Source organism: Miscanthus floridulus, chromosome 2 (assembly GCF_019320115.1).
Source record: "Miscanthus floridulus cultivar M001 chromosome 2, ASM1932011v1, whole genome shotgun sequence".
NCBI lineage: Eukaryota > Viridiplantae > Streptophyta > Magnoliopsida > Poales > Poaceae > Miscanthus > Miscanthus floridulus.
In genome coordinates, this window is record NC_089581.1 from 169,084,356 (window position 1) to 169,097,382 (window position 13,027).

At 44.4% G+C, this 13,027-nt stretch overlaps 1 protein-coding gene across 1 annotated transcript; it reads left to right on the forward strand.

Annotated features, from left to right (window-relative positions):
• The first annotated feature begins 11,483 nt into the window (after window positions 1–11,483).
• LOC136540594 (myb-related protein 306-like) lies at window positions 11,484–12,297 on the forward strand. The gene is made up of 2 exons (XM_066532595.1): window positions 11,484–11,704; window positions 11,789–12,297. Exons 1-2 carry the CDS (start codon window positions 11,569–11,571, stop codon window positions 12,205–12,207), a joined length of 555 nt encoding a protein of 184 aa, XP_066388692.1. The 5' UTR covers window positions 11,484–11,568; the 3' UTR covers window positions 12,208–12,297.
• Window positions 12,298–13,027: the final 730 nt, after the last annotated feature.

Sequence of the window (13,027 nt, forward strand, 5' to 3'; positions counted from 1 at the left end):
GCCTCCCTCAATGGTTCATCACCTACATCATCAAGATTCTCATGTGCTCCTTGGGAGCCATTAGATTCATCAAATTCCACATCATATGTTTCTTCAACCAAGCCGGTGGCATGATTAAATACTCTATATGCTTTGGACTTCGATGAGTAACCAACAAGAAAACCTATATCACAACGCCTTTGAAACTTCCCTAGGTGTTGCCGCTTCTTGTAGATGTAGCACTTGCAACCAAACACCCTAAAGAAGGAGACGTCCGGCTTCTTCCCATTGAGCAACTCATATGGTGTCTTGACAAGGAACTTTTGAAGAAATAGGCGGTTGGATGCATAACATGCGGTGTTGATTGCTTCCGCCCATAGAGCTTTGGGGGTGTTGTACTCATCTAGCATTGTCCTTGCAAGTGTGATCAAAGTCCGGTTCTTCCTCTCAACTACACCATTTTATTGAGGAGTATAGGTTGCGGAGACTTCATGTTTGATTCCAACTTCATCACAATAAGCTTCTATGTTTGTGTTGTCAAACTCTTTGCCATTGTCACTTCTTATCTTCTTGAGCTTCACTTCAAATTCATTTTGTGCTCTCTTGGCAAACTTCTTGAAACAAGATACAACTTCGGATTTATCATGAAGGAAGAACACCCATGTATATCTTGAATAGTCATCCACAATCACAAGACAATAGAGATTTCCTCCCAAACTCTTGTATGTTGTTGGTCCGAATAAATCCATGTGTAGGAGTTCTAGCACTCTTGTGGTTGACATGAAAGCTTTGGTTGGATGAGTGTTTGCAACTTGCTTGCCGGCTTGACATGCACTACAAAGCTTGTCCTTCTCAAACTTCACATCCTTCAACCCTCTCACCAAATCATTCTTCATAAGCTTCTTGAGTGAGCTCATCCCAACATGAGCAAGTCTTCTATGCCATAGCCACCCAAGTGTTGTTTTGGTGAATAGGCAAGTCTTCAAGTTTGCATCTTCGGAGGTGAAGTCAACTAGATATAGGTTGTTGTATCTAAATCCATTGAATATCACTTGATTGTCATCTACCTTAGATACAACCACCTCCTTCTCGGTGAACAAGCATTGGAAGCCAAGATCACACAATTGACCAACGGATAGCAAGTTGAAACTCAATGAAGCAACATAGAGCACATTTGAGATGGAATGATCATTTGATATTGCCACTTTGCCCAATCCTTTGACCTTGCCCTTTGAATTATCTCCAAATGTTATTTTCTCTTGTCCATCTACCTCTTCATCTAGTGAGGTGAACATACGAGGATCACCGGTCATATGTTGTGTGCAACCACTATCAATAACCCAATGACTTCCACCGGTCTTGTAGTTCACCTACACACAAGAGATTCAAGCTTTAGGGATCCAAGCTTGTTGAGGGCCCTTCACCTTCTCAACAAGTGACTTAGCCACCCAAATTTTCTTAGGCCTACTCTTGTTGGGGGGACCTAAGAACATGACTTTCATCTTTCCACTCGAATCTTTTCTAAGCATGTAGTGAGCATTGAAAGCAAAGGGTCTAGCATGCTTGGGCAAGGGTTGTGGTGGTGGAGTTTGACACTCATGAGCAAAATGGCCTTCTTGTCCACATTCAAAACATCTCTTTGGCTTTGGCTTTGGCTTTGATTGTTGATGTTGAGCTTGAGCCTTCTTCTTCTCTACACTTGCCATATATCTAATGCCACTTCTATCCATCTTCATGACGGTATTCATGAGTAGCTCACTTTGGAGATGCTTGCCTCTAGCAAACTTGCTCAATCCCACCTTGAGATGCTCTTTCTCCATCTTGAGCTTCTTGTTCTCTTCCTTGAGAATATCATTGTTCTTCTCTTCCTTGAGTTTCTTGATTTCTTCTTTTAATTTCTCATTCTCAAGGATCACCTCTTTGTCATGATCAAGAGTTTCTAACACAATGGTGTTGTGACTTTTCATCTCTTCAAGATCTTTCATGAGCTTCTCATTGTTACTCTTAAGCTTGACATACTCATTATAGTCATTGCATTCAACCACTTGCTTGCCCTTGCTACTTGATCCATGCTCAATGCTTTTATCAATTAAATCATCACATGAGGTAGCTATATCAATCTTAACAACATGGTTAGTAGCATCATGTGGCTCATTTGGTAAGAATTCTTGTGCAATAATAAGGGTATCATAATTGATCTTTAGAGTTGCATATTCATCTTTTAGCTTATTGTGACTAGTGATAAGCTCATTGTGTACCCACTCAAGTTTATCATTTTTATCTTTAAGCTCTTTCTTAGAAGATTTGAGCTCCTTGAGTTTGGATGATATAGAATCATTTGTTTCCTTGAGCTCATCATTAGCCTTTTCTAATGTATCACACTTAGCTAAGAGTGAATCATTTTTAGCATCAAGCTTTTCATTTGTAGCTCTACTCTTTCTAATGATCTTAGTATATTTTCTAAGTATTTTGACAAGATCATCATAAGTAGGTGAGCCATCATCATCGCTATCACTATCATCACTAGCATGTTCATCATCACTACTATCATCACTCTTAGTTACCTTGCGTTCACCTTTGGCCATAAGGCATAGGTGTGTAGAGGATGATGGCGATGGTGGTGGTGAAGATGCAAGATCAATAGCAATGGCGGCCACCTTTTCATCATCACTATCATCATCGGATGATCCACTTGATGAATCAATGTCCGTGAGCCAATCACCGACAATATAGGCCTTGCCACTCTTCTTCTTCTTGTAGAACTCCCTCTTTTTGCCATCTCTCTTCTTGTATGGCTTGTTCTTCTTCTTTTCATCTTCATCACTTGAATCATCTTTCTTGCCCTTGTTCTTGAACTTGTCTTTCTTGGGCTTTGTGCATTGATGAGCTAGATGACCAAGTTCGCCACAATTGTAGCAATCCATCTCGGAGATTGGCTTTCTTCTTGAGCTAGTGAAGAACTTCTTCTTTTTACCATCAAATTTGATGCCACTCTTGTTTAGCCTTTTTAGCATCTTGGTGGTCTTTTTCACCATGAGGGCAAGGCTTTCTTCATCATCTTCATCACTTGAGCTCTCATACTCAAGTCTTGCTTTGCCCTTGTCTTGGCTAGCTTTGAATGCTAAGTCTTTCTCTTTCTTCTTTGTAGAGGATGAGCCATCTTGTGGTGTGATGTGCATGTACATCTCATGAGCATTGATCTTTCCCAAGATTTGTGTCGGTGTGGCGGCGGAAAGATCACCTTGATGTAGCACGGTCACAATGTGCCCATATTTGTCAATGGGGAGGACACTCAAGATTTTTCTCACAACGTCGGATGGTGACATTTGAGTAAGTCCAAGCCCATTGACTTCCTCTACAAGAACATTTAATCGAGAATACATCTCATTAGCACTTTCTTTGGGAAACATCTCAAAAGAATTTAGCTTTTTAATCACAAGATGATAGCGTTCCTCACGCTCACTCTTGGTTCCCTCATGGAGCGCACAAACATCCGACCATAGTGCATGGGTGTCTTTGTGGTTCCTTACACGATTGAACACATCTTTGCAAAGGCCTCTAAAGATGGTGTTGCGAGCCTTTGCATTCCATTTTTCATAATTTACTTCATCGCCTTGAAGTTGTGCGGCATTCCTAGGTGCGGGGAACCCCTGAGAGGCGGCTCTAAGAATTCTAACATCTAGAGCTTCTAAGTAAGCCTCCATGCGGATTTTCCAATATGGAAAATCATCTCCCTCAAAGATAGGAGGAGGACCATCCCTGTGAGACATCTTGCTCTAAGCGATTAAGCTTAAAAATGTGAGCACGAGGCTCTGATACCAATTGAAAGGATCAAGATGCCCAAGAGGGGGGGGGGTGAATTGGGCTAATTCTAAATTTTCTTGCAATAATCAAATCCTACGGATAGCCCAATTAACCCCTTGTGCCTAGAAAAGTGTTTATATCAAACTAATGCACAACAACCTCTCAACCTAAGTTCCAAACTTACTCTAGCAAGCAATTCTTATGGAAATGAAAACAAGTATTGAATTGCTCAAAGTAAGTGCTCAAAGTAAATAGAGAGAGAGAGGAATGCGGCGATGTTTTGCCGAGGTATCGAAGAGTCGCCACTCCCCACTAGTCCTCGTTGGAGCACCCGTGCAAGGGTGTAGCTCCCCCTTGATCCGCACAAGGATCAAGTGCTCTCTACGGGTTGATTCTTCGACACTCCGTCGTGGCGAATCACCCAAAACCGCTCACAACTTGAGTTGGGTCACCCACAAGCTCCACCGGGTGAACACCAAACTCCCAATCACCACCAAGCTGTCTAGGTGATGGCGATCACCAAGAGTAACAAGCACAAACTCTCACTTGACCACGCGAAGCCTAATGAGAAGATGGATGCACACTTTGCTACTCTTGATTTGCTAGTGAGGCTACTCTCTTGGATTCTAGAATCACAAACACCTCACTAGGACCTTGCTCTTCTTGGCACTCACAAACATGTTTCTCAGCTGTTGGAATGAGCAAAAGATGCTCCACTCACGAGTGGAGCATCTATTTATAAGCCAGCCTAAAAAACGAACCGTTATGAGCTTCTGCGGGATGACCGGACGCTCCGATCGTGATGACCGGACGCTCCGGTCAGTTCAACCCGCGAAACAGTTTTCAAGTGATGACCGGACGCTGTCAGGGTCCGGTCAGTACCGACCGGACGCGTCCGGTCGCTCTTGGATGCTTACTGTAAACGACCGGACGCTGGATACACAGGGTCCGGTCACTCTTTTCCAAGTCTGGACCCTTACTGGAGTCGACCGGACGCTGGCCCTCAGCGTCCGGTCACATGACCTCCCAGCGTCCGGTCATACCAGACTTAATCCCCTTGGTCAAATGAACTGACCGGACCCTGCGGCCAGCGTCTGGTTGCACCGGAGCCAGCGTCCGGTCAGTGTTTTGACCCTCCATTCACTTCCAACTTCCGAACATATGTGAATGAAGTTTGCTCCAAAGGATCTTAGGCATTCATAGGAGCTACCTAGAGCTAGTTTTAACAAGTGTGCACCACACCTAACTCACTAGACTTAACTAGGTCAAGCTACCCGTTCATACCTCCCTTCATAGTACGGCCAAAGGAAAAACAAAGTCCTAAACTACTCTAAGTGTCTCTCCAACTTCAATCGACACTTAGAACTAGTTATCCTTAACCTTATCGTCCATCCTTTGAAAACCGAAACGATTTCCATCGTAGGGGCATGACAACCTCGATTGCCCAATCGATCTCTATTACCATGACCTAACTTAATTGTCTCTGCAAAACACACGTTAGTCATAGTAATCTTGTATTGACATTAATCACCAAAATCCAACTAGGGGCCTAGATGCTTTCATAACCAAACTGGACTTCATATCTAATTTGATTAAGGAAGGCATTTTAACCTAAACACCTCGCTTAATTTAAAAAAACCTTTGAAAGTATGTCGAGTACTTCCAAACCAAAACTTACTATGGCAGACAAAGGTAACATGAAAGCACTATAGAGATTTACTCAAACGGAGATAGAAGAACACGATTATTATTAGCAAATTGAGCATGTCTTAAAGGTAGAGACAACCAAAATAATTTAGCAACATGGCAAGAGATATTTTTTAGAACAGTCTTTGCCCTAGCTTGAATTTTGTAGAAAAATCAAGTTTGGATGAATGTACTTAAATGCTGCATGATAAATGGTTGGACATACCTTGGGTCAACATCCTTCATTCTTTTTCTTCAAACCTGGAATGGTTAGTAACAAAAATACTCGAAGGAATATTTTTACAAATATATTTCTATGCTCATTTCACAAAGGCATCACAACAAAAAGGTGAAAGCTCATGTTATCTCCCAAAAGTGCTTGTTTTAGGACAGAAGCTAGTCCTTGGAAAACCTTCGAATTGTGTTTTAAATTGATAAAGTGTTTTCCCCTCCAACACCAACTTTTGTTTGCCTATCTCAAGATTCATGCCAACGAGATTTGCAATATTTATGGTAAACATATGCATCTACAACCACCCTTTCAACAATTTTATGAACAGGAAGCACGAGGAGGTTGAAGATCTTATGTGGCAATATTGGAGAGACCAATTGATTCAAGAAATTTCTCATATGAGCATGGATTTGATGAGGTGCTCATGAAATAACTCCCATGCTCATCGACATCATCTTCCTTCTCTAAGGTTGCTTCTTCATGAATGTCTATAGGCAAAAATATTATCTCTATCATTCTAAGCCTATGACATTCATTGGTCATGTTGTTGTCTAAGATTTCCCTTGGATTGGTGACTCTTGGGTTGGTATTATCTAAAGCCTCGTCCATCCATTCAATGGCAACGGCACATAAGTTCTTAATATTCTTCAGCCATTATTGTTGCTCTTCTTGGTTTTCCTTGTGTCCTTCATGACTCCTATATTTTAGGTGTTGTAGTAGATTTCTAGGATCATCATGAGTCTTAGAAGAAACAACATAAGAGGGATCATTGGGGTCAAGGATGGGTTTAGAGATATGTTCAGATGAGACATCTAATATGGGCATAGAAGGGGAGAGAATAGGAATGGCTTCTAGATAGCTTGGCTCTCCTTCTATGGTTTCACTAGACATGCCACCCTTGTGTTCTTCCCAATGTCCAATATGGGAATAAGGATGTTTTCTAAGAGATCCCTTCCTGAGAGGATTTGAATTATATTCCCTCGAAGGTCTCTTGTGGAACTGGAAGTTTAAGCTTTTTTCCAAAATTAGCATAAAAAAGATCATCCTCACAAGAAATTCTAAAAGGTTGAATTTCTTCTTTCCTTGGAGGATTTTGGGGTATTGATGGTTCGGGATTGACAGCTAAATCTTGGAATTAGAGTGGTTATGATTTAGCTATCAAAACTAAAAGCATCTAGGCCCCTAGTTAGGTTTCGGTGATTAATGACAATACGAGATTACTGTGACTAACGTGTGTTTTGCAGAAATAATTGAGTTAGGTCACGGTAATGGAGATCGATTGGGCAATCATGGTTGTCATGCCCCTACGATGGAAATCGTTTCGGTTTTCAAAGGATAGACAACAAGGTTAAGGATGGACTAGTTCTAAGTGTCTATTGGAGTTGGAGAGACACTTAGAGTAGTTTAGGACTTTGTTTTTCCTTTGGCCGTACTATTAAGGGGGGTATGAATGGGTAGCTTGACCTAGGTGAGTCTAGTGAGTTAGGTGTGGTGCACAATTGTTAAAACTAGCACTAGGTAGCTCCACAACAACCCTTTGATCCAATGGAGCAAACTTCATTCACATATGTTCGAGAGTTGGAAGTGAATGGATGGTCAAATACTGACCGTACGCTGGCTCCGGTGTGACCGAACGCTGGCTTAGGGTCTGGTCAGTTCATTTGACCAAGGTGATTGCGTCTGGTTTGACCGGATGCTGTGAGGTCATGGTACCGGACGCTGAGGGACAGCGTCCGGTCGACTCCAGTAAGGTTCCAGAGAGGGAAAATCACGATCGGACACGTCCGGTCAGTGCTGACCAGACGCTGTCTAGCATCCGGTCACACTGTAAACACTAGAGTTCGGGGTATACTAACCGAAGCGTCTGGTCAATATGACCGGAGCGTCCGGTCACCCCACAGAGGCACACAACGGTTTGTTTTTCAGCCGATGTTATAAATACCACCTCCACTCATGTGTGGGGGTACTTTTTGCTCATTCCAACAGCTGAGAAACACCTTAGAGAGTGCCAAGAAGAGCAAGGTCCTAGTGAGGTGATTGAGATTTGAGAATTCAAAAGAGAGCCCTCATTAGTGAAGATCAAGAGTAGCAAAGTGTGCATCCACCTTCTCATTAGGCTTGTTATGGTTAAGTGAGAGTTCATGCTTGTTACTCTTGGTGATCGCCATCACTTAGATGGCTTGGTGGTGATTGGGAGTTTGGTGATCACCCGGCGGAGCTTATGGGTGACCCAACTCACGTTGTGAGCGGTTGTGGGTGATTTACCATAACGGAGTGTCGAAGAATTAACCCATAGAGAGCACGTGATCTTTGCGTGGATCAAGGGAGAGCTACACCCTTGCATGGGTGCTCCAACAAGGACTAGTGTGGAGTGGCGACTCTCTGATATCTTGGCAAAACATCATTGTGTCCTTTCCTCTCTATTTACTTTGAGCAATTCAATTCATGTCTTTACATTCTTAGAATTGCCATGCTAGAGTAGGATTAGAACTTAGGTTGCAAGTCTTTTATGTAGTAGAACAATTAGGAACACTTTCTAGGCACAAGGGGTTAATTGGGCTAACCATAGGATTTAATTATTGCAAAGAAATTTAGAATTAGCCCAATTCACCCCCCTGTTGGGCATCTTAATCCTTTCAATTGGTATCAGAGCCTCGTGCTCATATATTTAGGCTTAACCGCCTAGAGCAAGATGTCTCACGGGGATGGACCTCCTCCTATCTTTGAGGGAGATGACTTTCCTTATTGGAAAATTCGCATGGAGGCGTATCTAGAGGCTCTAGATGTTGGTATACTTAGAGCCACCTCACAAGGCTTCCCAAAACCTCGAGATGCTACTAACCTACAAGGCGATGAGGTGAACTATGAGAAGTGGAATGCAAAGGCTCGAAACACTATCTTTAGAGGCCTTTGCAAAGATGTGTTCAATCGTGTGAGGAATCACAAAGACACCCATGCACTATGGTCGGACGTTTGTGCGCTCCATGAGGGAACTAAGAGTGAGCGTGAGAAATGCTATCATCTTGTCAGGAAAAAGCTCAACTCTTTTGAAATGCTTCCTAAAGAATGTGCTAATGAAATGTATTCACGTTTGAATATTCTTGTAGAGAAAGTCAATGGGCTTGGAATCACTTAAATGCAACCATCCGATATTATAAGAAAGATCTTGAGTGTCCTCCCCATTGACAAATATGGGCATATTATGACCATGCTACATCAAGGTGATCTTTCTACCGCTACACCGACACAAATCTTGGGAAAGATCAATACTCATGAGATGTATATGCACATCACACCTCAAGATGGCTCATCCTCTACAAAGAAGAAAGAAAAAGATTTAGCATTCAAGGCTAGCCAAGAGAAGGGCAAAGCAAGACTTGAGTATGAGAGCTCAAGTGAAGATGAAGTTGATGATGAAAGTCTAAGTATCGTATCCACAGGAAAATGTGTGAGACTAACTACGATCTAACTTAACTAGGATAGCAACAAGGTTGAGATAAATAGGAGCGTAGAGAGGAAAACTAAAGTTATCTTGTTCTGACTTGGGTAAGATTATGTCTTCTACTATTCAATTGGGTATATTACTAGGGAAAGGCATCAGCAGAGGATGCTTTTCTTCGCAACCGCATCCTACGTGCGCCTATAGACGGGAGGTGGACTACAAAGGACCAACGAAGCTATATAATACAGGCTATATAGAACTTATGTCACTCACGCGATCTACCACCTTTCGAAATACTGGGTGTATCCATGATTAATCCAAGTCTAAGCACCACGCTTATACTTATGATTAATACTTTACTCCCCCTATGTAGAGAATAAAACACTTAAAAGAGTCACAAACCTGATAAACAATATAAACAAGATGCTTACTTGAATCAGAAGTTGATTACCAGAGAAATCTCAAAAGCAAGCTCAGATAGAACTTGAATCCGCCAAGGTACAAGCCATAGAAAGAGCACCGACAGGCCGGCACTTCCTCCAAACTCTTCCCTCACTCTTTATCTCACTATTTCTATTTATAAGACTAGATCCTATGAAGGACTAATCTTCTCTTGATAGTTGGCTCTGATCCTCATGATATGAATTAGGGTTTCAGGGATCTGCCCAAGGAGGGGGGTACAGGGTTGTTTATATAGGCCGGAGCGTCCATCGTGAGCCCTTGGATCAAACCGACTTAAAGAACGACATAGATGCAACCTAGGAGGCAGTGGAGAACCAATTTAGCAACGAGGGGCTGACTGGCAGACCCTAGGTGTCGAGCGGCCTGCATGTGGGGCCAGACGACCCCACATGTCAGTGTCTCAGGCTCCGCTTCGGTGGAGAGCCTCCTAGAGTCTTGCCACATCAGTTATGCTACGAAATTACATGATTTCTTTTGACGAATAGGTCCCCCTTGGCGGTTTTCTAGATAAACCCTGCTAAAAATATAGATTCACCAAAACTCGTAGAATTTATTAGTTTAAACCCCTATACCTATGTTTGGTGATAGAATTAAGTATAAATATATGTTATGTTGATGGTTTATAATTAATGTTAGTGACCGTCAACACTCAGGCTACACGAAGGGTGCTGGATGAAGGGGACGAGTGGATTGCCGCGGGCTTTATGACACTCTCGTTGTTCCTGGTGGCTGTGGTGGTGCCCTAGGGTTCTTTTCCTAGTTGTCGCAAAATCATTCATCATGTAGTACATTATTGTTTTGCCCGTGGTGGTTTGTACCTTGCTCCATCGAGGCATCTCGCCTGCCGATGGTTGTAAACTCTTTGTGTTGCTTCTTCTTAATGAAATACACGTGAAGTCATGTTCTAGAAAAAAAATCTGGTTCTAGAAAAAAAATCCAACGATGTTCACTAGCCAATTCACCGTCAGTCCACAACTCCACGTGCAGATACAGTGGCTCTTTGTCTGTGCTTTGACTCTTTTTCTGACTTCGATCAATCCACATGTGCTGTGATCGCTCTACCCTTTGACTTTGCTGTGTCACGCGCGTGTGGCACTGTGGCATCAAGGACCAGCCCAAGTGAATGTTGCAGGGCGGGCATTCGGGACTCCGCCTCCAAAAAAACAAAAAAAAAAAATCTCCCATTCCACAACCTACCAACCGCCAACAACACATACATTCTGCTTCTCCTAGATCTAGTCCACTCCTATTCTCTCCAAGTCCATCAGTCGAAGCATCGCCTGCCGATGGCGTCTTCGCCCCACTCAGTCGAGGTCTAGACCCCTGACGACTCACCGCGGTCCACTTAATGTTGCGTATGTTTTACAATGGTTTTCAAGTGTTTGTCATGTGTTTTTGCAAGTGTTTCAGATAAATGTTTTAAGTATTTCATCTGTCTTCCAACGTATATTGTAGATTTTGCATCTGGATGTTATAAAAGTACCATCTCACTTTCTATTATCTCGCCTTGATGTCTCCTCCTCGTCCTAATGCCTGCTCGGCATCCGCCGCCCGCTCTCCCACCTCTCAGAGCCTGTGACATTCGGGACGGCGCAGGCCCCGGACCGTAAATAGGCACGGAAACGGATCCGTCCAGACGTCAGGCACTAGCAAGTGCTCAGCTACACCTACTGTACATTGCTAGCTACGAGTACTACCCTGTGCTGCCTCTGTGCCGTACGTCTACTCTGTGTGCAGACAGCAGACAGCAGACAGCAGACAGCAGACGTGCAGTGCAGTGTACACGACGGATCGGATCCCCGGCCGTCGGGCTGTGGATATACACATAGACACACACGTGCCCCTGGAACCTTGTCTTCATTCCTTTTCCATCTACATCATCGATCCATCGGGGGCGGCGCTGTTGGCCGGCGGCATTGCATGGACGACAGACGGCGCGGCGGCGATAGCGATCGATCGGTTCATGGGGCGGCGGCCGCCGTGCTGCGACAAGGAGGGCGTGAAGAAGGGGCCGTGGACGCCCGAGGAGGACCTGGTTCTCGTCTTCTACGTCCAGGAGCACGGCCCCGGCAACTGGCGCGCAGCCCCCGCCAACACAGGTGGGTGTGGGTGGGCACACTAGCCGTTTCGCTCGACGTCGTACGCTCGCATGGGAGTTCACTCTGCTGCCTGCCTGCATGCAGGGCTGCTGCGGTGCAGCAAGAGCTGCCGCCTCCGGTGGACCAACTACCTCCGCCCGGGCATCCGCCGGGGAGGCTTCTCCGACCAGGAGGACCGGCTCATCGTCCACCTCCAGACGCTCCTCGGCAACCGCTGGGCCGCCATCGCCTCATACCTCCCCAACCGCACCGACAACGACGTCAAGAACTACTGGAACACGCACCTCAAGAAGAAGCTCCTCGTCCAGCAGCAGCGCGCCACCGCCGCCGCCGCCTCGTTGCCGCCCAAGGGGCAGTGGGAGCTTAAGCTGCAGGCCGACATCAACCTCGCCAGGCGCGCCCTCCGCGACGCCCTCTCCGTCGACGCCGCCGGCCCGCCAGGATGGCCGCCGCGTGCTCGGCGGCGGCGTCCGCCGGCCCACCACCAGGGGCACAGCCGTTAACTCGATCCGTTTGCTCTTTTTTTTTTAAGAAGTCGGGAGGGGAGGCCCCTACCTAATTTGTATTAAAATTGCAAACTGTACAAATGCAGGTTCAAAAGCCATGAGGCTCACAGATAGCGACACAGAAATACAAAGGAAAGAAGTTACAGAAGTGCCAGAAGAAAAAGCTGCAAAGAACCGGATAAAGCAAAAAGCAGAGCTATAGAAAAAGAACAATAACTGGGAACAACAGCCCCAGCTTCGCTTAAAAAACAAACTGAAAACACTGGTCTGACTGATTTTGTCGTGAGAGAAAAACACTGTTTTGGTTGAAAAGACAAGCAAAAAGTGACCGATCATAAGACAAGCGACAGGGCCTAACATCCTGAAGAATCCCTAGAGTTCTCAAATGATAGCCCCCTTGCTGCTGGCAGCCGAGTCGTTCCCAGATTTGTTGTTCCATGCCTTGATAGACAAACTCCCTTGGTTCCTTCTGTGTTCTAACATTATCTTTGATTGTTTGAGTAAGGTGTTGTAACATTGTCAAAACACTCTTTCTGTTTCTTGCCAACCAAATATTCCAGGCTATTGCAATTAAAATAGTTGGAACTTTCAGGTATCATCTTGTACCAAGTGATTGTGTTTGTTGCCATTAGAGCTTGAGCCATGTTTGTGTGCTGATTCGGTGTTGAATCCTAAGCTGTCCATACTTGGGTTGCATATGGGCATCTGAAAAGCATATGCTCAATATTTTCCTCTTCATTACAGCCACAGGGACATAAGGCATTATCTATGATATTTTTCTTTGCTAGGATATCTCGTCTTCACCTTTCATACATAA